We start from the raw sequence: 27,050 nt of genomic DNA on the forward strand, positions 1-27,050 counted from the left end.
CTGTGGAGTGGTTTCCAGTTTATTGCCCTGTAATCCTCACAGAGGACAAACTACTATAGCCATGAAAAAACAGTGCATATTTTTAAGAGCTGGCTGTGGGGATCTGGGCCCAGTGGAAAGAACTCCATAGAGAAAGAATTCTTCTCTGCTCTCAAAATAAATAAATAGTGGTAAGAAGTACATTGTATTTAGGAGAAGGAAGTGGGATTTTCTGCATTTGTTTCTCCTTTTTGTAATGTCTACACCCATACTGCTTAATTCTTTTAAGAAGGGAGAAAGGAGGTTCATGTATGTACAGGGAATCCTTACACCTCATGCCACTGAAATGCTTCTGTTTGCATCGTGGGGTATGGCAGATGCTGAGTGTGGAACAAAATTGGAAATGACAGCAAGATTTTAGATATGTTTAGAGGTGACATGGAGTTTTTGACAACCTCCTGTAATTCACCTGGCTGGTACATGCAAACTGCGATTGTCTCTTGGAAAATGTGCCGAGGGAGCTTTGTGAAGTGGAGCCTATGAAGTCATTCCCAGATGTGCGTCCATAAGGTAGGGAGAACAGATTGCATCATTCGCTGATTTGTTGGTTTGGCAAAAGGCTCAGCTCGTTAACAGACCTTTGGGTGTTCCAGGGTTACCGAGCTGCTCACAGACTCATCTTGGGGCTGTGCTGGAGAGGGCAGAGCACGGGGAGCCGTAAGGGCGCTGGGAGTAGTGACACTTGTTTTGCAGTGACGTGAGGTTTGCTCTGCACCCCCAAGAAGAACCGGTTTGCTTGCAGAGCAGAACGGGCCGAGCTTGCTGCAGGGCTGAGCAATAAACCCAGAGCCTTCCGCTGCCTCAAGTGCAGGAGGCTCGGTGTTCCCAGAGCTTCTGGGGCTGCCGACTTCTTCTGCAGCTTATCCTGCCAAAGCAATCCTTTCTCCCTGCACTCGTGAGGCTGCACCTCCACTCCTGGGGTCAGTTTTGGGCTCCTCATGACAAGAAAGCCCTTGAGGTGCTGGAGCGAGTTGAGAGAAGGGAATGGAGCTGGGGAAGGGGCTGGAGCACAAGTGTGATGGGAGCAGCTGAGGGACCTGGGGGGTTCAGCTGTAGAACAGGAGCTGAGGGGAGACCTTCTGATCTCTGAACTGCCTGAAAGGAGCTTGGAGCATGGAGGGGGTTGGTCTCTTCTCCCAGGTAACAAGTGATAGGACAAGAGGAAATGACCTCAAGTTGCATCAAGGAAGGTTTAGATTGGATATTGGGGAAAATTTCTTCCCAGAAAGGGCTGTTGTGCATTGGAACAGGCTGCTCAGGGCAGTGGTGGAGTTGCCATCCCCGGAAGGGTTTAAAAGACGTGAAGATGAGACTCTTAGGGACGTGGTTTAGTGCCAGTGTTGGGTTTACAGTTGGACTCAATGACCTCAAGGTTCTGTTCAAACCAAAATGATTCTATGATTCCAGCCGGCCTGTGCAGATCACCAGAGCAGATGCGGTGATTTCAGAGCTGTGCTCATGCAGGTGCTCATTCATTCTCTATGGTACCTGAACTTTACTTGCTGCCTGCTCCTCGACCTGCTCCTCACTATAGGAGTGGCATTAAAGCTGGATGTAAAGGGCAATGAGGCTGTGGCACTGTGGTGCTTTGCAGACATGCGTTTCCTAACAGTTTTTGACACTGCAGGAAACTTCGCTGGCCCTTTCCCAGTGCTAGAACCATGTTGTAGACACCTATATCACTGCCATTGTTTTTTAGAGAACAGAGAGTTCTGTTGTGTTGACTCACATCTCTTATAAATCTAAACAATATTGTGATATGGGAAGTACATTGCAGCAGCTGGCATCAGGAAAGCTACTTGAAAAACACTCTTTATGTCCTATGCATGAATGAGACAAGATCTCTAAAGTTGACCCAGACATACTTTTGGATTTGCTGCGTGCTTCGTTCCTGACGGCAAAAATTGGCATGTTCAATAAGTCAGAAAAGAGTGTTCACTCCTTAGTAAATACTCACTTGGTCTTTTTTGTCTGCATAGCAAATACAGTATTAAATATTTTAACAGTCTTGCTGGATGAGATATGGAATGTTGAACTGCTTTTCAGATCAGTCAAGTGGGTTTGAGCATTAGGGCTTTGTGTCATTAGCATCTGAAACAGGAGTTTGGAGTTAAAAGGGAACTTTCAAAACAGCGATTATGCAGTTTGCTTTATTTCCTTATTTTTTGAACTTCAGAGCTATCTCAGGTGTGCAGCATCTCAGGATCACAAGACACAGGGAAAAGTAGCTGAAGGTGTTTTACACGTACATGAAGTACACAAAATGAATCAGGCTATTTGTGTCTCTCTCCTGCTCTTCCCCCTTTGCATCTGAATGATTTGTATTTATTCTCCCCCATCTTGCTGTCATTGTTCTCAGTAGGTGCAATTGTCAGTACAGTTGTGCTTTTGGAGATGCAAGCAGCTCAGCCTGGTGTCCTTAACTAAACTGGATGGGGAGTTCTGTGGGAATTTTGTCTGTCTGAAGCATGCAATATTTAATTTGGGGATCTTTCTACTCATGAAAGAACAAAAATTAAGATAAGTTCACACCAAATGAACATCTCACATTGCTTTTTGGGAAATGAAAGGGAGTTTTACCATCTGTTCTCATGGATGCCCTTGACTGAACCAACCGCTATTTTAGGCAGCATCTAAGTCAGTGTAAAGTATTTATAAAATGCTGATTTGATATTATGCCCCGTGGAAAACTAGCTATGTGATGCCATTCTGGTTACTTTTTATTTTATTTACACAAAAATAGGGAAGTCACTCATTTCTGGTCCTGCCAAATCGCTGGTACTTCTTGCTGTATTGAAAACATTCTGTAATACTCTTGAGAACTGTAGCCACATATTTTTAGGTAGGTATTGACATGGATGGATGATACATGAGCTGCTTTTTTCACACACCATCTTATGTTTCTCAAGAAATTACATTTATTCAATCAAATATAGGCATTTGCTAAAGAAATCCAGCAAGGACATTGATACTTTGTCCAATGTCTGGACAGGCAGTTTAGCGTCAATTTTTGTCTTCTTTTCTCATTAAGTTAAAAATTACTTTCAGATTACTGTGTTTTTTTCTGATTAGCTTTCTCCAGATGTTTTTTTCCACCTCGCTTCTTCCAAGTAAGCTGCCTATTTTCTCCAAATTGTTTTTGCATATCCTACAGACCCCCATATTTTCCCTGTTCCAACTCTGTCTTCTGGCTTCTTGCAAAATTGGATACCAAGGAGCAAGTTCCACTGCCCCTGTTTCTAATAGAATATGCAAAGTAGGATTAGCCCCAGCTTTGAACCCCGCCGGGGGCAGCTCTGGGAACAGCAATTACAGACACAGGGATATTCTCCATGACTTGGATGTGGCTTCCTTCCAGTTTTCCTGCATCTTGGCGTGCTTGCATTGCACTAGTGCTGCTCAATGGAGACTCCTCTGGAGACACGTCTGAAGAGCCAGAACTCTGTAGTTTTTGCTTTGTCCCTTGCTTTCTGCTTTTCCTCCTGCTATCTTTCATTTGACATCCTTGGAGCCTGTCTTATCAATATTGTTCCAGGTATATGGAAGCTCAGATAAGCTTTGGTAAGGCTTATTTAGATATTGCTATTCCTTGACATTTGGGTGCTCTGGAAAAGTCAAAACCTGTTCTTTATGGATCTGTATACACTATGTTCACCTACACTCACCCTGACCAGTATATGACAGGTTAACTCTTATAGAAGCATGTCTTTGGCCCATAAGAATCTCTGCATCTCAAATTGCACTAAGTGTAGAAATGTTAATTGCTCCAATCAAAGACTCCATTGTTTGGGATTCTAAGGTCCCTGTGAAATGCTGAGTACCACCATTCTGTGCTGCTGTCAAGAAGCAGCCCTGGTGTGTTATGTTAATCTCGTTCTCCTTGCTGAAATGCGCTTGGGATCTCCAGCCAGCCTAAGCATTTCCTGATAGAACTCGTCTTTGTTCAGCCAGGCTTAATCCTTCCTCGTCCCTGCTCTCCCTGTGCTGTACCTGCCCATCCATCCACGGCCCTCAGTGAAATAACCAGCTGTCCAAAAGCGCCCTAAGACCCTGCGAAGGTGTTTCCAATCTAATTTCACTCATTTACATTCTTTGCCTCTTGGTACATTCCTTTCAAGACAGCTGTGTGAGACAAGGCTACGGCTGCAGCCTACCCTTGAAAGTCAGTAAGTGCTGGGCCAAAATCTCCGCTCCAGCAGAATGATATCAGCAAAGAATTTGGCCCTGAGCCTCCAGCAGATCCACCAGGGAGAATGCTGTACAGTCTCGTGATCCTTCTTCACCCAGACTATCCTACAAGCACTGTAATACCACTTACCCTGCTTTGCTTAAATGAGGGGGGTGTCTAGGTGCTTCAACTAATAAAAAAATCAAATTCAGAAAATAGGCGATATAGGGACAAGTGGGATTTAGCTAATTCATTGGCCTGAAGTATCTGGTGTTTCCCAATCCCAACCTGTAAAGCTTGGCTGCTCTTCTTAAAAGATGCTCTGAAAAACGTGGGACACTTGCTTCATCTGAAACTGATCAAACTGGTTTTTTTTGTTCTTTTTCAGCCTCTTTTGGCCAATGAAACACAAACAGTGTAATCAATAAAGCCGTTTAGTTGATTTTTTTAAGGCACTCAAAAGCTTATGTAAAATCTTTGGAATTCGTTAGCATGATAACATTGTTATGCTCTCCTAGCTGATAGGAATATCAAAGCCAGCTAAGAATAACTCTGCAGCAGACAGAGAAGATTGGATTTGTTTCCTGGAATGAAAGCAAAAAAGCGTGTATGAATTGCTCGGTTTCTAACAACTGAGGGAAAACATTTAGCTGTAGTGAAAACAAATGGGCACTTAAAACACCCATCTCCCTTTCCTAACAGTGTCATTAGAAGAATCAAAATATGGTTAGTTTGTCCTGAATATTTGAAAGGTTCCAAGTTTCCTTTTTTTGAATGCTGTGATGGTACATGAAACTTTTGTTGCGTGCAGTGTTCTCCAAACCTTATTCTCTGGTAGAAACTCCAAATAAACTTGGTTTTCTAGAGAAGTTATCACTGGAATTTGTGAGGCTTTGAGCCTAGCCTAGCCTAGTCTAAGCCTTTTCTAAAAATCAATCTTGCTGCTTTGGAAATCTGCAAAATGATAGTTTCTCATCACTTTGATTCTCCAAAATGTAATGGGCTAAGGTTAAACTTTCAATTTTTTCAAAGCAGAAGGTTAAGGTGAAAGAGGTTAAAGAGGCAACCATCCCAAAGCCTCACCAATAAAACCTACTGGGAATTGGGCAACCTCATTTCCAACCATCATAAATGTTTGTTGTGGGCACGTTGTATGTGGAAAGTGATAGAAATATAAAGTTGAGGTGTTTGTTACAGAAGCAGTTTGGATATCTCAGCCAGACTGTTCCGCAGCACTTTGGGTCTGTGGCTTTGCAGAGTGTCTGACTATGAACCTCTGATTAGGGAATGCAAAAGAGAAACTCCTCTTTCATTTTAAACACATTGAAGTATATATATGTGGATTCCTTTCTTGCAAAAGGCCTTAAAAATGGGCACTAAGTTTTCACAAAGGACAATTTAAATCACACATACACACGTTTTCTTAAAGATTAGTCGCATGATGCAGCCTTATTGTTCAGAGCAAACACAGGCGTTGCTGTTTTATCAGCTTTTTTTGCAAGTTTATTACAAATATTGTAGTGTTTGGATTTGCTTATAAACTGGTGATAACCCCAATTTAAAGAGCTGGAGAAGAAAGAGCTTTGTTTTCATGCTTATAGGGAAAAAGTTGACAATCTGATCTCATTTCATCCTGTATTCTCAAAAAAAAATGTCCTGGAATCTAGGTACTGAACTTGAGTACCTTTAATTTCTCTGTAGTTCCATTTCCCATCTTCCTGAGAGCAGGGTAAAAATGTTGTGTATCTGAGGAGAATATTTGCATGTTGGTCCTGTAGTCTGGAGCACTGTGGGACGTGGTAGCTGGAGTGAAATATATATATATATATGCTCTGCCTTCCAGCACCATGTGCTAATGTAATGTCAGGTAACTGGTGTCACCACAAGAACTGAGTTATACCTGTGCCATGATCTGCCAAATTAAAAAGACAATTATTTCTTTAAGGGCATTCTCCTCTGCTAAAATTGCAACCTGGCTAGCATATGTCATATAGCTTGGTAAATGTTGTTTTAGTGGAAACGTATACATATAGAAAAGGAAAAAGTGACGATCTAACAAAGAAAGGTGCCTGAAACAGAAATTACCCAGCTAAAGGACCTCTGGTCCTTTCAGGTCCATGTGAATGGCCCTTTAGGTGGTTTCTGCCCTTGGACAAATTTCAGCAGTTTTGGCAGCATCTCCCCTCTAATGTGCAAATGCAAAATAAAAGAAAATGGGATATACATTAAAAAAACCCAACAGTCCTCAGCAGTATAAGCCACCCTGATGCTTTCTATCCTTCCCATGGGGGTGACTGTACCCTGGGAACCAGGAAAGGGACAGGCTCCACCAGGGCCATCCCACAGGTTGTCTCCTGCCTCTCATCAGCACCTTCACTGCTCCTACCCAGCTTCAGCCCTCTGGAGAAATCTGTAAGGTTTTCTTGGGTGGCTCTTTGATGTGGGGCTCCCAGCTCAGCCAGACATCGTGTCCCCGCAGGCTGAGCCTGGGAGCCTGGCCCTGTCCTGTCATTGTCTCCCAGCCTTGCTGGGAGGTTGCCTGTCTCTTGTTTTCCTGTTGCCTCTCAGCTTCTTTCCTCTCTCCTCCCCCAAGGCTTCTATTAACACAGATCCATTAATTCTCACAGGAAAATCAGATCATCAAGCACACCGTGTTCCTGGAGCTACTGCATATCTGTTTTCTGATGTTTAAGTAGCAGAGGGCACTGGGAGGAAAGTAAATGTTCTTGTGACCAAGGTGGGTTGAGATTGCTCAGCAGCAGGCAAAAGGGTTTTGGTACAGCAAGAGGCTAATGAATAAACAGGGAGAGGCCGATTATTTGAGTAGAATGACCGTTTTGTTCCAAAAAGGCTAAATTTGGTTTTGTTAGCAGGAATGTAGTTCATCTGTGTCCGCGGCTTTGCGGCAAATAAAATAAAACTTTATTTTAATGCATCTCATTCTCTCCGGGGTCTCCCTTCTCCTCAGGATTGTTGTACCTGCAGAAGCTATTTGTGAAATGGTTTCCAGATGACAAAGGAGTTTAATTCTCCCCCAAAAATGAGAGGGTGGCTGAATGCCTGTACCTCTATCAGAAGTCACAGTAACGTTTTCCGTGCCTGGTTTCCTGCTGCTTGGGAGGCAGAGTGTGAGAGAGCTGCTCTCCCCACAAACTTTAACTCTGATCTTAATCCTCCCTGTCCCAGCGGATGCTACTGGTTCCCAGTACTGCAGCTAAGCCAGCTCTCCACAGTATATTGTACCATATGTGGTGTTTACCCCTCAATAAGCCTCACCTTGCAGCCCAGGTGATGTGGGTAATCAACATTTTTCATCATTTTCACCCATTACAGTATCTGATTTGATTTCTGGGGGTCATTTGGTGTACTCTTCTATTTCCTATACAGGTCTCTGAATTGTTAAAAGCAGCGATGAGCATAACCTTGTCATACGTTTGCAGACTCATAAGTGTAAAAGTTCTTTAACACAAAATTTACCTTGGCAAAAATCTGTTCCCTCCTTAATTAACTTAGTCATTTTAACACAAGCTGGCACCGCAGTTGAATGTCCAGAGTCTGGGCAAGACGCACATGGAGTCAGCTGGGAAACTAACTTGGCTAAATTAAATCTCTGTAGCTCCAGTATTTTATCTGAAATATCTCGATTGGGCGTTTGGTAAGCAATGAATCTACCTACTGCCTTGCTGTGGGATAGATATTACAGACTTTTAGTCTATAGTTATTGTATGACATGTTATAAACATGATAATCACCTCCGTGGGTAGAGACTCAATTAATTCCTTGGGCGCTGGCAGCTTATATATGCAATTTGGTGTATCTGAAATGCAAAGCCTTAATTACCTCTAAAGCCATTCTTTTGTGTTATAATAAACCCACAGGAAACCTAAAACACGCAACTAATTAAAACTGCTCCATTTCCTTATAGGTAAAGAAAAAAAGCTTGTGTGACTTTAGGAGCTGGAACTTAGGAATTGAGAGCAAGATTAAAAAGGGTTGGTTTAGATTTACAGCTGTAAACAAACCAAGTTTCAGTGGAAGTTGTTAAAAACTTTTTTCCCCTCTATCCTGAGAGTTTGCAAAGGTGCCGAACATGAGCAATTCAACGAGGTTCCCTCGCGTTCTCCGCCCCAAACCGGGGTCGGATCCCGCGGGGCTGCGGCCGCCGCCCGACCCGGGGCGAGGGGGGAGGACGCGGGGAGCGTCGGGCTCGATCGCTGCGGCCTTTCCTCGGGGGAACCTCATGGGAGGAGCCTCCAACAAGCAGCTCCAAGCTCCTACTCCTCGGCCTTTTCTCTTTTTTTTCCCTCTGTACGTTCCGGAGCTCGCCCGAGCTGCAGCGATCGGGAGCGGGGCTGGTTTGCGGCAGAGCCGCCGCTTCCCCGGGCGGGATGGTGGAAACGGCAGGAATCGGGGTTCAAGGCAGGGGTTGGTGCGGGGTGTTGTGTTGGAATCGAGGATGACTGAGAAGAGAGAAGCTGGTGATTATTTCCCGGCCTTGGTAAGTCGAGATTTTGCGGGGGGAATATGAGCCGATGAAATAACAAAAGCAACGTGCAGTTCCAGCCTGTGTCAGAAATGAAAAGTTCGCCCTTGTTTGTTGCTGCTTTTCTCTCTCCAAAGATTATTGCACTTTTATTTTTCCTCCTTTGAGCAACTCTTTGGAAAGTAACGCTTCTAGCGAGTGAAGTGCTCTAATGCTCTGGGAGAGGATTCGCTCTCCCCACCTCCAAGAAGGGGACGGGATGGGTTTTTTTGTAGCTCCTGCCATGGCTTGTGCTCGGGTTTGTGCTAAGCCGGAGTTGTCAGGGGGTGCGGAGGCTTTTGGGATGGCGTGGGGGTCCGATCGCACTTCTAAGTTCAGGTTTACTGTCTGGAATTTGGAGACTTTTAAATTCTGCAGCGGTGACATCAGGACGTGACTGAGAGCCCTTGGGAGGCTCTAAAAGCTGCACGGTGGTGACGTGATGGGATTTTTATAATGGTTGACAGTTATTACAGTAAATATGCTTATTCATCCCGTGCAGGCGTGATTTGTACTTGTAACACTTTTATGTGGCTTTTCTGTTGTCCATCTTTTTGCTTGCAAAGGAAGTAATGCTGTAGCACGTGTTTCAGTCCCCGTAAGTCTTTTAATCTAAAATAATTGTATTTGTTTGTTTGATGCAATAACTCACCATAACTTTAAGGTTTTAGGGTGATCACAGTAATGTGGAATACTCTGGCAAAAAACCGAATAAAATAAATCTTTTTTTTCCGTTTTATGGATATGACTAATCACATTGATGATCAATCTAGATACACGCGTTACAAAAATTAAGGGACTTCTAAGCAAGAAGGGGTGGGTGGCTGAGGAAGCCCAGGCCCTCAGGTAATGTGTGACTAAACGCTGTCCCCTGCCAAGATAACTCGTATCTTGTCAGGATTTCCACCAGCACTGCCAGAAAAGTATCGCTTCTAAGAATTACTCTCCATCGTCACGTGTGTGGATCGCCTGACAGCGATAGCACTGGCATCCCGCTCCGCCGACTGATTCGGAGGTACCTGCAGGGATTGCCAGCTGCTGGGTTTCCTGGGCCGCTTTTCATAGGCGAGGTATTACCTTCAGATGGTCTTTTAAAAGATGCTTCCATTGCTCCAGAATGCGGTTGCTACGTTCGTTTTCCTTCCTTACTTTCTTAGTAGGGAACTTTACAGTAAGAGAAGGGACTCCTGTGTTGCTGGAAGCTCAACCTTCTGTCCAGAGCTGGGCTGTCCCACGTTCCCCCATGCACGGTGGGCAGCCTTTGGGAGATGCAGCTGGTCCCTATTGCTCAGCCTGGGTGATGCTGGTTCCCTTCCATGGGGACAGGAGTTACTCAGGTGCTGCCAAAGCCATGGTGGGCTGGACTGGCTCTCCCTCAGCATGGTCACCCAGCATCCAGACCTGTTCTGCTGATGGCCAGAGTCTGGCTCAGAGGAAGAGAATAATTCCCCCAAGAACCTGTTCTGGTATCTCGATGATGATGTCTTTTTTTTCCATAAGTGCAGAGATGTTGCTATGCACAGTGCTGTACATCAGGCTCGTGTCATAGAATCACAGGATGGTTTGGGTTGGAAGGGACCTTCAAAGCCCATCCAGTGCCACCCCTGCCATGAGCAGGGACATCTTCACCAGCTCAGGTTGCTCAGAGCCCCATCCAGCTTGGCCTGGGATGTCTCCAGGGATGGTTCATCCACCACCTCTCTGGCCAACCTGGGCCAGTGTCCCCTCTACAACAGTGATTTTACTTGTTTAATTAACACATACCCAGTTCATCCCTTGGATACCTTCATTACTGTGTTTGTACAGCCTGACTGAGACATGCAGAAGGTCCTGGGGTGTAAATACAATGTGCTGATGTGGGGCACTAAAGGCATAGTTTCTTCTTCAGAGCACAGAAGGAATTTGAGAGATCTTTCCAAAATCACGTATTTAAATACATAAGTAAGTCTTTATTTGATTTACAAAAGGCGGTATATTTCCCTAAACTTCAACTTTTGACTGTTAGTGTGTGTTTAGCTGTTAAAAGTAAAGCCTTGGTTATATCTGTGCATAGCGACCAGCAGAAGTAACCAGTACCCCCCGGTCACTGCGGTCACAGAGCTTTTAAAGCTCTTGGTGGCATATCATCTTGCCCTGGGGGACATCATTTGGTTGTATGGATGTCCCTTTGGTTCACTGGGAAATAAAGTTAGATTTTCGTTTTCAATCTTAGAATCTCGTATTTTCCCTAAAATTCTATTAATATTTAAATTGATCTACAATTACCTCACAAGAAGTGAAAGAAAGGGGAAAAAAAGAGAAGGTTTTAGTTTGTTTTTAATCCTATGCTGGTACCTTTTGCAGCATTCCTGAACTGTTTCTTGTGCAAGATTAGTTTTAGTTTCTGATACCAGTAATGCTGATTCGCGATCTGCAAATAACTTCTTACCTCCTACCCTGCTATATTATATTGACAAGAATCCAAATAACAATAATGAAAATACTTTTAAAGAATAGAAATACCAAAGGTGCATAGAGTCACTATAGCAGGTTATTGTTGGATTTTCTACACATGAAGTTCATTTCCATGAATGTGGCTAATGTATGAGATAAACTACAAAATAGAAGATAAAGATTAATATTATGAAGGAATTACTTAACAAAGTAGAAGAAATTTTGTGAGGTAAAATGTATTTGAATGAATTTGAGCTCCTGTAGATGCTGCTAGATATCTTTCCTTTGCAAAGAATTGCCGTGGAAATAGTAAATCCTCTCAATATTTTTTCTGCAATGACTTAATATCTTTTTCTTATGCATGTGTAAACTGGAGCTCAAAAAAATGACTCGTCTGAGTTTTTACAAAGCCAAATATGAAATCTATAAGATTTTATCCATCAACCTTGCAACCTGAGTGAACAAAATCTTGTTTCTTGAAGAAAATCATACAGCGGGTGCTGAGAGTTCAGTCCTGCCTTGCGCTGCTTGGTGCCATTTTCCAGAGAGTTCTGGAGTAAGGGCAGGATCTATAAATCTTACCGTTATCTCATTAAAAACAACCAAATGTTTGGGACTAGGAGATAGCAAGGCTTGAATCGCTTATTGGTTTCTCTCGGAGTAAAGTTAGAGCTGTTGTCTGTTCAAAGGGAGCCACATCCAGCTCTGCTGATTGGAAAAACATGGGCAGGGAGAAAATGCCAAGACCTGGAGCTGCCTTCTGTCTCTGGCACCAGTGTCAAAAGATTTTAAAACTTTAGTATGAAATCGGTGTTTTAAGCTTTGCGTCTCACAGATGTCAGTAGGAGAACAACACATGGACTTGTGGAGCATCCAACCCTCGCTGTGCTCACGGGGTTGGCACCAAGGAGCCGACCCTTCTGGCCTCTGTGCTTTTTAACGTATTTTAAGTACATCTCCTGCCTTGATTCAAAACATTCTTACGTTAAAAGAGGTCAGACCTCCTATATTTAAACAGAAGAAATTTCATAGGCTTATGCAATTATTTCTTGTTCATTCATTGATATTTAATGACTCCTATGGGTCAAGCTTTACCTGAAACTTGCTACTTGTGTACCTGTCTTCTACCAGTGACTTGGAAATTCTTGTTTCAAGGATAAGCAGAGCCCTTAAAAGTGAAATTATGAAACTTAAGAGCCTATGCACGCTTGATGGGCAACATCTTTTACTTGTGACTGAACCCCTTGGTCTTTGGGCTGAATTTAGTTTGCTCGCTGCAGCTGTCAGTAAGCAACTGTTTGTTAAACTGAGGTATTTTCCTTTGAGAAGTATTTCAGTCATGCTTGCCGTAAGCAGAATTTAGAAGTCATTTTAAGCAGATCCTCTTCCAGACTTGACTCAGAACTCGGGCACTGAAATGGAAAAAGCACGTGGCCTTTTTACAGAGCACGAGTCGTGAAACAAGTTGCCCCAAAAGGCCAGTTGCCGCAAAGGACTTTACAGCAGAGACCTGGTGACGGGCGCCCAGGAGGCCATGCCCAGGAATGTCACTTGTGGAACAAGTCTGAGCAGCTTTGGGACAGCTCGGTTGTTTGTGCTGCAGAGAGCAGGGTGCCTTGGCAAGGAACAGCTTTGCCATCACCTCCCCGAGCCCGAGTTTCAAGTTACGTTGTCCGTAGCCTGGATGGAAATCACTGTCTGGGAGTTGTTTGTGCAGCAGATGTGAGTGGTGCAGGGCAAAGGCTTCACTTCTCGACAGACTAGGGCACACAAGAGCTTCAGCTCAGTTCTGGTTTGTGCTGGGCTTTCTATACATTCACAAGAAAGACCCTGAGTGTTCTGTCAGACAGGACAAGACCTGCTCATCTGCCTTTTACTCCTTAGGTAAGGAGTACTGCTTTGGAGTGCTGTGTCCAGTTCTGGGCTCCCCAGTTTAAGAAGGACAAGGGATTACTGGAGGGAGTCCAGTGGATGGTTGATGAGGGGTCTGGAGCATCTTATGAGGAGAGAATGAGAGAGCTGGGTCTGTTCAGCCTGGAGAAGAGAAGCTGAGGGGGGATCTTATCAATGCTGATAAATATCTCAAGGGTGGGTGTCAAGAGGGTGGATCAGACTCTTTTCAGTGGTGCCCAACAACAGGATGAGGGGCAATGGGCACAGACTGAAGCACAGGAGGTTCCATCTGAACATGAGGAGAAACTTCTTTCCTGTGAGGTGCCAGAGCCTGGCTCAGGCTGCCCAGAGAGGCTGTGGAGTCTCCTTCTCTGGAGACATTCAAACCCCCCTGGACACGATCCTGTGTGATCTGCTCTGGTGACCCTGCGTGAGCAGGGGGGTTGGACTGGGTGATCTCCCGAGGTCACTTCAACCCCAGCCAGTCTGTGATTCTGTGATATAAGAAAGAAGTTGCAATCTCCTGTTGTCGAGATCTGCTTTCTAAATGCTCAGTTTAAGGCAAAGCAAAGTGGGCACCCCAGTTTGTGCTGTAACTATACACAACTCTTAGCAATGAGTGAAAACCTAAAGTTGGAAGAGTTTAGAACTTATAAATGTCTTAGCTCAGAGCTTCCTATAACAGGCTGAGACCTCAAGTGTGGTTAAACCAGAGAACATGTGGACAATTAATTGCTTACTAGTGTAATGAGACAGAAGTAATATTATAAGTTTTGAAAAAATATTCAGTGTTGTAGGCTGTTATCTGTGAAGTGCAGTTGGTGCAGTGGCTCAGCCCTGTGGTGGTGGAACAGAGGGGAGGGTGACACTTGGCCTGTCAAGGATGCTGTGGACAAACACAGTGCTCTGAGTGCAGAACGAGGCTGTGACAACTCTGGAAATGAAGAACAGAAACACTGGCTTATAATGGATCCCAGGAGTAATTAACTAAAAATAAAATAAATCAGAAAACAAGCTTGACAAATTATTTTTCCCATATGAATGTGCTACAGAATCCTTTAGATGAAATATGTGAAGTGTGAGTATATTCAGATGGTAGCCTTCAGTCGTTACCAGAATAACACTGACAGCATTATAGAGCAGTTTAACTTCTTATTATGTTCTTTGAACCAAAATTAAACTACAGCAGCAAATCAGAACAGCTGGATTTGTGGTTAGGTGAGGAAGTCATTGTCTAGTCTTAAAACTGAGATCCAGGATTTAGGGATAGTTATTTTTAAGCTGAAATTCCAAATGCTGAGTGACCGTTTTAAGTTTATACACTTCTGCTCAAATCTGTCTATGATCCCACCTGTCTGCGTACAGGGTTGTATTCACTTGGTGGTACAGGAAACAATAGATGGGGGTTCAGGAAAGTGGTACCTCAGAACTGACCCACGTGGGTGAACCCACAGAAGTGAAACTGGAACCCCAGTTAAAGGTTACAATTTATGATTTACAAAAACCTGAGGATTTCAGTGAGTTGTAGGGAAAACTGACACTTCCAAGGCCCTGATCTCTGGGTGGCCATATGGGAAAGTCAGGTTGAAGTAGGCAACAAAAACATTGTTTTCAGGAGGTTCCCATGGTTTGGTGTCTGTTAAAAACAAACAAAACCCTCTTCTTCAGCAAAGCTCCTTTCCTTATTGATTCAAGAGTGTGTTTCCAAATTGTTTTATTTTAGCCACATGGTTCTGGTACTCAGCTGCGCTCTGCGTTAGCTGGCGTGGGACAGGGCTGGTGCCTTGCCTGTGGTCTCTGTGACACCAGGGACACCTTTGTCCGACTCTGTGCCCCTGGCAGGCAAAAGCTGGACTTGAGCTCCCTCTGTGTCACCTGGTTTCTGAGCAAGGAAGCCTTGCAATTTCTCTTGTTGAAGCATCTTGTTTTCTCATTTGCTTTTAAAAATTCCAATCCAAATGGGGTTAATTTGCTGCTGGATTGTACCATCTCATTGCTCCCGCTGTTGTAACACCAACAGAAATCCAGTGATATCAGTTGGGTGGGAACAGTAGAACTGTGCACAAAAGCAATTTATATTAAAAAAGCCAACTTTTGCTGTGCTCCCTAACACAAAAATTAATACTAAAGTCTAGGGCTTCAGGCAGGGAAGTGACAGTAGTTGTGCAACAACTCAGACCTCTAAGGCTGCCTTTTCCCATGTCTTTTCTCTCCACAGCCCTTGTGGGCCAGGTGATGATATACAGTTGGCTTCTCCCCTTGATCCTTCTGAGGAACCCTTTGCTGTTTCCACGGCAGATGGAGATGTTGGCCCCACGGATGCTGCTGAGCTGACTGAGGCGAGGTATTGTATGGAGCCACTGCGGGGCTGGGAAGCAGCTGCAAACTGCTTACTGGTGTGGGCTGATGGGGGACCCCTGAGGTCAGCGTTAGCCAAGAAATTGCTGTCACTCTTCTTGGATAGATATACAACTGGTATGACCAGTTGCCGATGAGTTTGCTGAGTCTGTCTATAGTCAGTGGAGCGTCTGTCAATGGAAATCTTTACCAGAATGTAAACTTCCCTCTATCAAAACCTTAGAAGAAAGATGCTATTTACCTTTTCCTGAGACTGAGTCACTTTGGCACGTAGGAAGACATTCTATTATTCTATGATCTTGAATTGGAAGGGACCCACAAGAATCATCAACTCTAACTCCTGTCCCTGCACAAGACAACCCCACAGTTCACACCTTGTATCTGAAGGTGTTGTTTAGTCACTTTTTGAACACTATTACACTTGGGGCTGTGACACCTCCCTGGAGAGCCTGTCCCAGTGTCCATCACCCTCTGGGTCGTGCCACATGAACCTGCGATATATACCTTATATTTTTTAGGTGTTTGTTTATATATATATCTTTTATTAGCACAAGGTAACTGATCCTTTGAGCATTTTTTAATTTTGAGAAGTTCCTTAACAGCGTAATACTAATTATAAAGTATTCAAGTGTCTCATCTCTGCTGAACACTGGGGGTTTTGTCTGCTTTTACTTGCATCAAGAAGGGAAACTGTTGCTTTACTTGTGCTGGTGGCAGTTGGGTTGTCAGGATCTTTGGGCATATGAACTTGTCATAACTGCCAACAGGAAGCCTTGAAGGGTGTGTTTGCCCTTCAATCATTGTAAATTCAGCGGAGTGTAAACATACACAATATATTTAAGCTAGCATTAAATTGGTTAGCTGAAGTAGCAATAATATGCTATCAAAGGCGGAAAGGAGCTTGTGTGGTTTGCTCGATCCACCTTAAAAGCTGAGTGACTTTGCCGTGCAGCCTGTACTGGTCTTCCACCAGTCCCAAGCTGGTTAGTCACTGGTGCTGGCTGAGTGAATGTGTGAGAAACACACTTTTTCCTACAATCAGGGTAAGATGATCTAGTGAAGTGTACAGTGAGCAGCTAATGATGTGGATTTCTTCCAGTTCTTCTAAGTTTTCAATCAGAGAGTTGTGTTTCTTTGTTTTTCAAAATGTAATTGAGTTACTGACGAAATTTTGGCTTCTGTTTTTTTTTTATTTCCTTGTTAATGGATTGTTGCCCATAGCAGCAAGGTGGTTAGAAAAGAGTGAGCGGTAACTGAAGTGGAGCTCTGAGCTACTTTCTGAATATGGAGGAATAAAAGAAGACTAACAACAAAAGTGCGGTGAGGATTTATATACGGTCTCTGGACTGCAGTCAAAAATAGAAGACTCTGTTGCCCTTGGGGTGATAGTTTGCTGTTTGTAGGGAAAAAGGCACTTGAGCTGTCTGTGATTAAATATCACCTTAGGAAACAGTTAGGAAGAGCAGTCCTGGTGTGCGTTAATTTACTTCTTCTTGTAAACCTTGTGGATTCACGCTGGTCACATTCTAATTTGGATCTGGAATTTACAGTTAATTATTTTACAGCTTTTATTTTCATCTTCTTTGTATGTTGTGTCTTTAAAATATTTTGACTGTAAGTCTCAGGGTTCCTTGCGTCATCCCTGTTGTGTGGGCTGCAAATGCTGGTGCTGAGCTCTGGTTTGCCCAGACTGGGGGCTGAGCTCAGGGTCTGGCTCTTCTTTCCATAACCTGACCTGGAGGAAGGCGTCAGGATTTTTGTGAGGGTTCAGTGCTAAAAAGTTGAAAACCTGGGATCCTCAGCGTGGAAGTAGGTAGTTTTTCTGTATCTGAAATGAAGGAAAGTGAGAAAGAAGTACACTGTGGTCAACTGGAATGAACCTGGCTGCAGGTAGTTCTGTGTTTTTTTGTTTAAGTTAGTTTGTTTGTTTTAAAGCTGCACAAGTTAACTCTTGTCAGTATCGTTTGTTTTTCTTTCTCCTTTATTTTGCATCCTTGTTCAACTTCAAACATCAAACCTCCCTCTTCTCCTTGCATCTGTCTGTCCTGTCCAGGCTGTTGTCACTTGCCAGGTTCTCAGTGAGCCTTGCAGAGACGTTCTCTGGTGTCCTGGCAGGACAAGGGCAGTAGTTCCTATGTGTTACCACCCGCAGATGCAGCTGGTTGGCAGAAAAGGGGTTAAAATCAGTGCAGCTGGACCCTGCTTGATCTCCAGTCTGAAACAACCCTGGCACAACTCTTCCCACAGTAACAAACACTGCTGGCTTCTCTGTGGTTTGCTCAGACCCGATAACAATATAATGTTGATAGCAAATGAAAGGAGTACTCCTAAAATGCGTGGGATTATGCTGGCAATGAGGATCGGTAATAGCAGGACTGGGTTTTTCTTATCCAAGGGAAGAGTTTCAGTGATGTTTGTTGTTTCATGTCATTGCTATATGCCTCATCTTCTTTTCACTGGTGATGTGGAGCAGATTCTTGCCTATATAGTAAGGTGGTCATATTAAAGCCACTGTTTTTTTGGCATTTTGTGTAGAAATACTGCACCACTGCTTTTCAATATGATTGCAAAAAAGTTATCTAGTGCATACATGTGTCACTTTCTGGTTATAACTGTGAATTATACTTTTAGAATGTTACCAGGGCTATTAGATAGCATGATGCTATTCCAGTCTGTCTGCAGTAAAGTAGAAGTATAAAGTGTTTTTCCCCAAATATACTTCGTTATTTACTAATAAGTTCCTTTTGTTTCCAATGGGGGTGTCACATAATGCAGATGGCTTGCACTTTGAGATGGGGAAAATAATAGTGCATATAATGCCGGGGTCAGTTTGTGTTAAATGTCTTCCAGATGGCAGTGCATAATAAGAGATCAGGTTGTCCCTCCATCTGTCCAGTCAAGAAACTGTATCTTTGTTTTACTTCTTGAGGATGACTGTCTGCCTTTCTCCTCCCCTGCTGATAATACCTTGATCAGGGACAACATGGTATCATCTGCTCCGTAAGCAGATTTTATTTACTGTATCTACAGAGGAGTGCCCTGAAAAGAATTAGGTAAAAAGTTCACTGGCTGTTCTGCCAAGCGTTTTTGTTTAGCAATCGAACTGAAAGGCCAAGTTCACTTGGATTTTCCAGCACACGTTGCACTAGGAGAAATTTTGGCTAGACACGTCTTACTCTCTGTGCTGCAGGTGCAGAGCTCTGCAACAGGACTTCTGGTTTATATGAGAAATGTTTGGGTTGGAAAAACAGAGAAGGCAGATAAGTACCTGGGTGGTACAAGAGCACAGCTTAGCTCAGGTTTGTGGTTAGAGGTGTTAGACATTTCTGGGCAGTGTCCGTCTGTTCCCTGCAACTTGCTGCCCATCTTGTGGGCAAAATACCCTGCAGGTGCCTGAGAAAAAAATGGCAGCTTGGAAAGCACTTGCGGTGTGAGTTGGCTTTAGGGTCAGGCTGTAGGTGACAGGCAGGAGAGCCTGATGTGCTCCCTTCCACCTGCTAAAGAAAGCTTCTTCTCTTGCATTTAATCTCCAGGTAAGGTTGCGGTGTTTAGTCCAGACCAGACAGAGCTAGTGCAACTCAGTTGTGAATACAAGGGAATGAAAACTGTTCTAAACCTGAACTGACGCTGGAAAATGTTGTGCTGCCCTGCATCAGCCCCTGTCCCAGCTCCTGTTGTGCAGAGGGTGCATTAAGTGGTGATGTGGGATACACTAAAACCCGCGTTGCTTTATCTGCAGATGGACCTTTCCCAGTGGTGTGGTTCACAGCCTGGGGAGCTGTGATGCTCTCAGGGTGTGCTCTGCAGTGCCATCAAGACAAGCTGCCAGGAATACCCTGGGACATCTGTACACACAGACAGGCACAAAATGACTTTTGAGAACTTCTTAAAAATCAACAGAGGTGGAGCTTGAAAAAATGTTTGTTCTCTAATCAGCCCAACTCTGCAGGATGAAGACTGCCCGATGCCTACCTAGTTCATTGTGCACTGGGAAGACTTGGCTCTTTCAGTAGTATCCTCGTTACAATGGTTTGAACGTAACTAATTGGAAAACAAGCTTAATGGCAAAGCTTGTTTTAGTAAGAACTGTGGAGAAGAAGAGGTTTTAATGTAGCCACTTCATGTCTGAGCTGCTACAAATACCGCGAGTTGATATGTGTACAAAAGTTGATGTAGACAGGCTGGGTTGTTTGAAGTGGACAAGAAGTGTGTGTTTTGGACAGGGTTGCTGTGCTGTGCTACTCAGCCTCAGTTTGTGCTGTCTGTACCATTTCTGAGCTGCTCTCATTCTGCCACGTCCCTTTTGCAGTTATCATGCTACCAGTGGGCAGCACCATCTGCAGGCAATGTCCATCTGGTGATGGGCAATCACCAGTAACACAAGGCTGTTGCAATCCTACCTGCAAACCACGCTGGACAGTGCCAAAATTACCATGTGGCAATATTAGCCCCAGACCTGGTGTGATTAGTCTTGCAACCTACTTTCCACTGCCTTGCTCAACACCCCTTGGTACTGTGGACCCCTTATCAGAGCGAAAGCAGTGAGGAAGAGGAGTGGAGACTGCACATGGTACCTTGTCCCACAGTCCACCCAAACATGGAATGTGTGTGGATGGCTCCCAGTACTCGTGTTGGTGCAAGATGTCTGAGAAAATGCAAAAACTGCATCTCCGCTGTGTTCATTTACAATCCCACTTGCACATGTAAGGCAGCTGACACTTGGCAGGGGTGGTCTTTATGGGAATCCAGATCGGGGTGTCAAAATAACCAGGTGCCACATCAGCCTCGCAGTTGCCTTCAGAGGGCCGAAAGTAATTTTAGGACTGTATAAGTGTAGGAGTAGTTACATGTATACAGCCCTAAAATTACATTTGGCCCTTTGAAGACAACCATGAGGCTGATGTGGCACCCAGTGAAAATTAGTTTGACACGCTTGGTTTGGGTGAAGCTTGGAAAGATGAATGAAATTTATTTGTGGGTTTAAGCACATGTAGATTCTATAGCTCATAAAAGTGTCATAGAACCACAGAACAGTTTGGGTTGGAAGGGACCTTCAGAACTTCCCCAGTGCCACCCCTGCCATGAGCAGGGACATCTTCACCAGCTCAGGTTGCTCAGAGCCCCGTCCAGCCTGGCCTGGGATGTCTCCAGGGATGGTTCATCCACCACCTCTCTGCCCAACCTGGGCCAGGCTCTCACCACCCTCAGGGGCAACAATTTCTTCCTCATGTCCAGCCTGAATCTCCCCTCTTTTAGTTTAAAACTATCACCCCTTCTCTTATCACAACAGGCCCTGCTAAACAGTCTGTCGCCATCTTTCTTATCAGCCCGTTTTAATTACAGAAAGTCCATAATCAGGTTTCCCCAGAGCTTCTCTTCTCCAGCCAAACACCCCAACTCTCTCAACCTGTGCTCCCAAAGCTGTTCCAGCCCTGTGCCTTGTGAAGCCTGGGGAGCAGAGCTCTTTAAAAAATGCCTGTGTTTTGATAGCTAGTTTTGCTTTGCAGAGAGCGTCAGGAATGACATTAGTCGAAGTGTATCTCTGAAAATGGTTTGATTTCATGTAGAAAGGGGGAAGCCGAAGGGCTGCGATGGGCAGCAGGGGGTGGGGAGAGGGAACAGGTGCTGCTGTGGGCGATTAACTGGGACGGTTTTATGTGTTTGTAACATAAGGTCCATAATTTTATGAGTGTTTGGTATTCTTGCTTGGCTGGGCCCCCTTGTGAATTGTTTGGGTTTTGCAATTCTTTGTTTACTCTCCAAACAAATGTTCAGCACTCGCTTATTTTTAGCAGTTCACTTTTTGCTTGAAAATTTTACTTTCTCTAATCTTTGTGTGACCCTATATAGTCACATTGCCTCTGTATATGTTAGATGCTATTTACTATATTAGGACAATGACATTTTTAGCAAAGGGAAAAGTCCTTTGCATGAAAAAGGAAACAGCTTGCTTTATTTATTTATTTGCTTATTTATGTTGAATTGATGTGACTGAAAATTTAGGAAGCCTATGTCAGTGTTGGATCAGCTTGGACAAACTGGGGAAAGGGACAGAAAGAAGAAAGGAAGAAAGGGAGGGAGAAGTGCTTAAAACAAAGTTAATATCTTAGAAGAAGTAACTGAGTAACCATCCTATATGGTACAAAGCAACTTAATGGATATGAGCTAATCAAGATAATCACTCTCAGAAGGAGCTTTTGTGATCTTAGTAAGTTAGTGGAGAAACTCTTTGGGGAATAATTGTTCTCGTGCTCATTTGTATCATAACCAAAGTTAGGGATGTGACTTACGTTTGTCCTCTGTTTGTATACATGTTTCTAAAGAAAGGAACAGTCTGTCCCTGAACCTGACCAACTCTCACTCAGTAACGCAATTTAATTGACCTTCTACAATTACAGTATAATTACTGAGGGGAAGAGGAGAGGAAATTTTAAAAGGAATGGCTAAGATAACTGTTTATATTTAGTTCAGGAAACCTAAAAGAAGCTTCTCAGCCAAGGCCTGGAGCCATCAGCATTTCCTTATTAAATGCTTGTGTCTGGATGTCTGGAAGCAGGAGCTGGTGGGATGGGAGGCCATGGTGTGTGGGACATCTGTGTCCCTCTGTGCCCAGGGAAGGGCAACATGGCGTAACAAGACCCTACGCTGCTCCTGCTTTTGAGACATGAGGTCATTGGTTATTTAGTCCCATTTTTGTCATTAGTGTAATGAGTGTGGTCAAGACACCAGTCTGCTGTGAAGAAACTTGGTCCTTCCAACCTGCATTTACACACTCTGGAAATCACTATGTGGCTGTTGTGCTTCTGAGCTTGGATGTTGTGGGGCTTTGCTGAGCAGAGGGACTTGTAGGAATTAGCAAATGCAGCAGCATTACAGTCCTGTAATCTTAACAGTCATGCCATGAGTTCAGGGATTATTGTGCTTTTGGTTTTGCAGCACAGGGAGAGCTTTTAAACTGAGAGAATTTTTTCAGCCTGGATTTTAATTTTTTCCTAAAGGGGAAGTCACTCAATTCACTTAATTGAATGTTGGTATTGTACGCTGAGGAGAAAAGGCTGTGTGAGAACTGCAAAGGGGTCCTTAGAGATTTATTTATTTTCCTCATTTCATATACAGTTAAATTCCTCTGTCAGTTAATGTTATGGTCTATAAGAGCTGTCAAAACTTTGCAGTATTACTGGTTATGCGGCGATCTGAGAAATTAAATGAAATAGCAAGTGTAGAGAAGCAAGTGTTGGAAGAAGCAATTTGTGGGAGGTGGGATAGAGACAGTATTGGGGAGGGGACGATGTTCTCCTTAGAGCTCCTTAGTTTAGATCCAGCCAAAGTTCCTCTTTTAAGGAGACTTTGCTAAAGTGTCCTGGGCGCTTCTGACATTTGTCAGCTTCTTGTTAATCATTGTTTTGCAGCACTCCCAAGCCCGATAGCTGCGAAGAAGTTGATAACCTTGTTTCTGGGGATGCACCTTCATCTGTGGCCCCTGGTGATGGTGTAGAGCTGCCTGCTCAAGAAGCTGAAGGTTTCACAAGGGAAAAAAAGAGGTATTGTACAATGTTATTTCATACATTAAAATAAATGTCTATGTTTGTACATCCTTTGTTTAAGAAAACATAACTAGCGTGAAAGAGGATAAATAACTTGAGCGGATGTTTTATCTAAGGTATATAAACATTTTGCTGCTGTATTTTGAAACCAAACAGTAGACTGACAATACCTGCTTACTCCAGGATATTTACTCCAAAACACCAGAAGAGGGAGCTTGGACTACACCGGTTATTATTATGCTGCTTTTCCCTGCTATTTTGAAGTTAATAAATTCTTAGGTTTTTTTCCCGAAATATTTTCCTTTCTCGAAGTTGAAGATACTTTTTTATTTCATTTTTTTTTGGTGCAACTGTGCAAGATCGGGTCATATTCAAGAGGACTATTCTGCTCATTCTCCATCAGATGCTGCCAGCATCTTCTCTACCCCACACCGGTGATTTGCATTGTAGTTGTCAGTACTGAAGGAAGAAGTTCAGCTTGATTTTGTTCTTGCTGAAGAACCGTTGAATTATCTTGATTTCAGAGTTGATATTTCCTTCAGATTTCCATTGATCAATCCCATAGTGTTGCATAGATGGCCTAGGAAATTTTTTGCTTGAAAAAGCCCCGTCTCAGATATAGTCAAGACAAGACATGTGCTTGGATATTCATGTCAGAGCTTCAGATGATGCCTGCTGTGTGGGTGATTAACCAGTAAGCCGTTGTGGCTCGGCAATAAAGGCATGTCCATGTTGTGACATCTATTAATGGAAAAGGTCACAGCGCAGCTGAGAATATTACACGGGCGCTCCCTGGAGAATTGTGTTCTCCACCCTACAAATACAAACCGGCAGCTCATGACAAGTATGATACAAGACAGGAGACACCACGGGAAACGCAGCTATTCTGCTAAAGCTCTGTTCAGAAATGTCTAGAGACGCCGCTGTCAGCAGGAGGATATTCTGAATCACGAATGAAAACGCACACAACACACACGTTCTGCTGTGGATCAGTGAATGAATAGCTATCAGCAAATGTTATTCAAAAAAACACCCACCATATAGTATCTAGGAAACATTGGTTAACTTTTTAAAATAAAGTTCTGATTATTTTGATCAGAAAATGGTTTCCTCAGCTCTAGTCTATGTGCTTGCTGTAACACAGTTAGGAAGAGTTTTGTGTGTGATGTTCCTCTGTGATCCTGTACTGGACCTGTGCTTTTAAACCTGTGTATAGTTGGTGGGGAACAGAAGTGCTCAAAGGTCTGTTCTGCACCAGTATGCGAGTTTTGTAATCGGGAGAGAATTTCCTGAATGAAGAGTAGATACCATGGCCGTTCTCTAAAAAGGGAGAAAAATGCTTAGGTGAGCTTGCAAGTTAAAAAATATTCACCCCAAGATGTTGGTTCTTTCCAGAGAATTATCCAAATTTGTTTAAACTTTATGGATACCCTGGACTGAATTTCATATTCTGAGAGTGCTTTTGTTTGCTCACAGATGACTGGTATTTACAAATCCTGATTGAAACCACCAAAGCACATGGTGATTTTTTTCCTTTTCATCAGAATTCGGTCTCAAGGAGAGGAGAAATAACTTTAGAACTCTGCAGACAAACAGAGCTGCTGTGCTCACATATTTAGATTGGCTTGTGCCTCTGAAGTCTGTTTGGTTTTGATAACCATGCACTGTTTAATAATGTAAATATCTATGTGTGCATAAGAATCTCTTGGATGTGGTAAACAATGCTAAATGTAATTAAGTAATATTAGTAGAAAGGTTCAATGTAGAATCACAATCCAACCTAGGATGTCAGTAACCAAAATGTATACTGGCAAACATCCTTGTTATGCCTTCTGAATAGTTGTTTTATCACTTGCAACCTTCTTTCTCTGGATCTGACTTGAACATTGATTCTTTTTGTAACATGAACACAGACTTTCACAGACCGTAGTGGAAATTAAGGTGCATACAGAGGTGAGAATTGGAGATATCTGTGGGACAAAAGATAATTCTTGCATCCTCTCGAGAAGCAAATACATTACTGTCCAAATAGCTCTTTGCTGTTATGATCAGCCCCTTATGTAAATACTTCTTGGACTATCTTGCATTTTTATGTGATTCATGTGTATCAAGTAAAATCAGCCATGGAAAATGATAGCATGCAAATCAGGTTATGTTTCAGTTTGTCACGTTTATGGTGAATGCTTGGATGGCAAGGTGCTAAACTTCTGGAAATGCTGTGACACGGCAGAGTTTTCTGCAAAACGGAGCCTTGAGGCATTTCAGTTTCCTCTGTGATTATGATGGTCACGTTATGTACTGTGTCACTTCATAATCTGGGAGAAGTGCTGAAATATTGCTAGTGAGTGTAATGTGTCCTTTACGGATGGAGCTGGAAGGCTCTGAAGAGCCGATTCACCCCTCTGGTTGTCCTGTGGGGAAGAGAGATGGGTCTAATCCATTCTGTAGAGCAAAAACCGAATGCATGTCCTCGCCTGTAGCCTCACTACCTGCTTTGAAAGCCATACCTGTCATCTTCTGTGTGGCTTGTGTGGTTGAGAGGTGGGTCCTCCTTGTCACACACAGAGTCGGTTTTCTTTCAAAAGCTAAACCAGATTGTGGTCAGATCATTTTGAGAGACTCTGGATGGATGGGGACCTTCTACTGATCTCTGAATCTCAGAAATTAAATACATTTCTCTGTCTTAGCAAGTTTTCCTGAAATGAGCCTGGAACCAATTGGAAGCACAACAACAAATCTTTCTGTCGAAAGCAAAAATTCATGATAGTCTTTACAGATGCCAAAAGGTGATTTCATAATACATCACTGGGGGGGAGCAAAGGTGAGTTATTGATGTCACACAGAAAAACAGGATATAATAATCACATAATCATGTGATCATGTGTTGAAAACAGGTTTTCTCCTTTTGCCCATCTATGGAGAGTCTTGGTGTAAAACTATGTAAATAAAAATCAAGGTATTGCCTTCATTTATGACCAATACTGATAATCCTAGACTGAGCTGCTTTTAATGACATAATCAAAACCAAGAAGGGTTCAAATGGGATTTAGAAACACACAGCTTTTTTCCTTGAGTGAATTTAACCCTTTTGAAAGGGATGAGTTATTCCAGTAAGTCTGCAAGTGCACTGAGCAAAGACAAGATGGGAAATGAAAGTAAGGGATACAAATGCAATCTCAAGGCCTCATTGTTTCCAAAGTGTGAGCTTTTGAGGTTTGTTTGTGAGTTTTTTGCTTGTTTGGTTTGGGTTGGGTTTTTGTTTTTTGGAGTGGGAGGAGTGTTGGGGTTTTTTTGTGTGTGTTATATGAAGGGGATAATACTTTACCTCTAATGTGTGCACTGGTGCACACGTGAAGTGATGATGGGTTTTTTACAATAGCAGCAGAATGAAGGTATTGAAATTAAGTTGCTTAGGACTTGGAAACTTAAACCCATTAAACTTTTAGGGGTTTCACCATCTTCTGGGACACAACATAAAAAATAGACACCTTCCATCTCATCAGCCGGTCTGTAGCAAATGGAGAGGAATGAACCCCAGTTCTGCTCTTCGTTCATTTCCTCCATTCCAGGTTTTTAAGAGGTGGTGTCTCCTAAGTGACCTGTTCAGAACTGCTCAACCCCAGGCAGGAGGACACTTTGTGTTGCTCACTGTAGGTCTCTTCAACCTATTACTGAGCCATAGCTTCAAATCCTGGGATGTGTTTTAAGCCAAAAATGTTGTGGACTAAGTGCATTTTCTTGTAGCTGACTGTGACACTGGTATTGTGGGGTCTCCAGGGGAGGGACTGGATCCTGTGGGGGACTTTGGGTGAATCCATGACTGGGGGTATGGTCCTGTGTGTGATGGAGACTCCCATGTTGTGTGCTGGCAGAGGACAACTTCCATAAACCAGCAGCAAATAATGTCCAGTAACTGCATTTTTAAAAGGCAAAGCATTAATGGATGCTCGGCAGAAGTGGGAAATTTCACCGGCTTTCTAACCTTATTTTTGCTCCAAATTTAGGCTCTCTAGGGTGCGTTCTGCCTGCATGTTTATCCTCAAAGAGAGCAATTATTTGTGTGTGTTGTAAAGCTTCTCTCTGTATGTGGCAG

The 27,050-nt window shown here is 43.4% G+C and overlaps 1 protein-coding gene across 6 annotated transcripts in view; it reads left to right on the forward strand.

The window, feature by feature from the left end:
- Positions 1–27,050, forward strand: part of TACC2 (transforming acidic coiled-coil containing protein 2) — a 115,496-nt gene that overhangs the window by 16,862 nt on the left and 71,584 nt on the right. For all 6 annotated transcript variants that reach the window (XM_071812214.1, XM_071812215.1, XM_071812216.1 and 3 more), the window contains 2 exons: positions 15,274–15,399; positions 22,823–22,954. In XM_071812214.1, the coding sequence (XP_071668315.1) occupies positions 15,274–15,399; positions 22,823–22,954 (258 nt within the window). The remainder of the gene's footprint in view (positions 1–15,273; positions 15,400–22,822; positions 22,955–27,050) is intronic.

The sequence above is a fragment of the Patagioenas fasciata genome, chromosome 8 (genome assembly GCF_037038585.1).
Source record: "Patagioenas fasciata isolate bPatFas1 chromosome 8, bPatFas1.hap1, whole genome shotgun sequence".
NCBI classification, from domain to species: Eukaryota; Metazoa; Chordata; class Aves; order Columbiformes; family Columbidae; genus Patagioenas; species Patagioenas fasciata.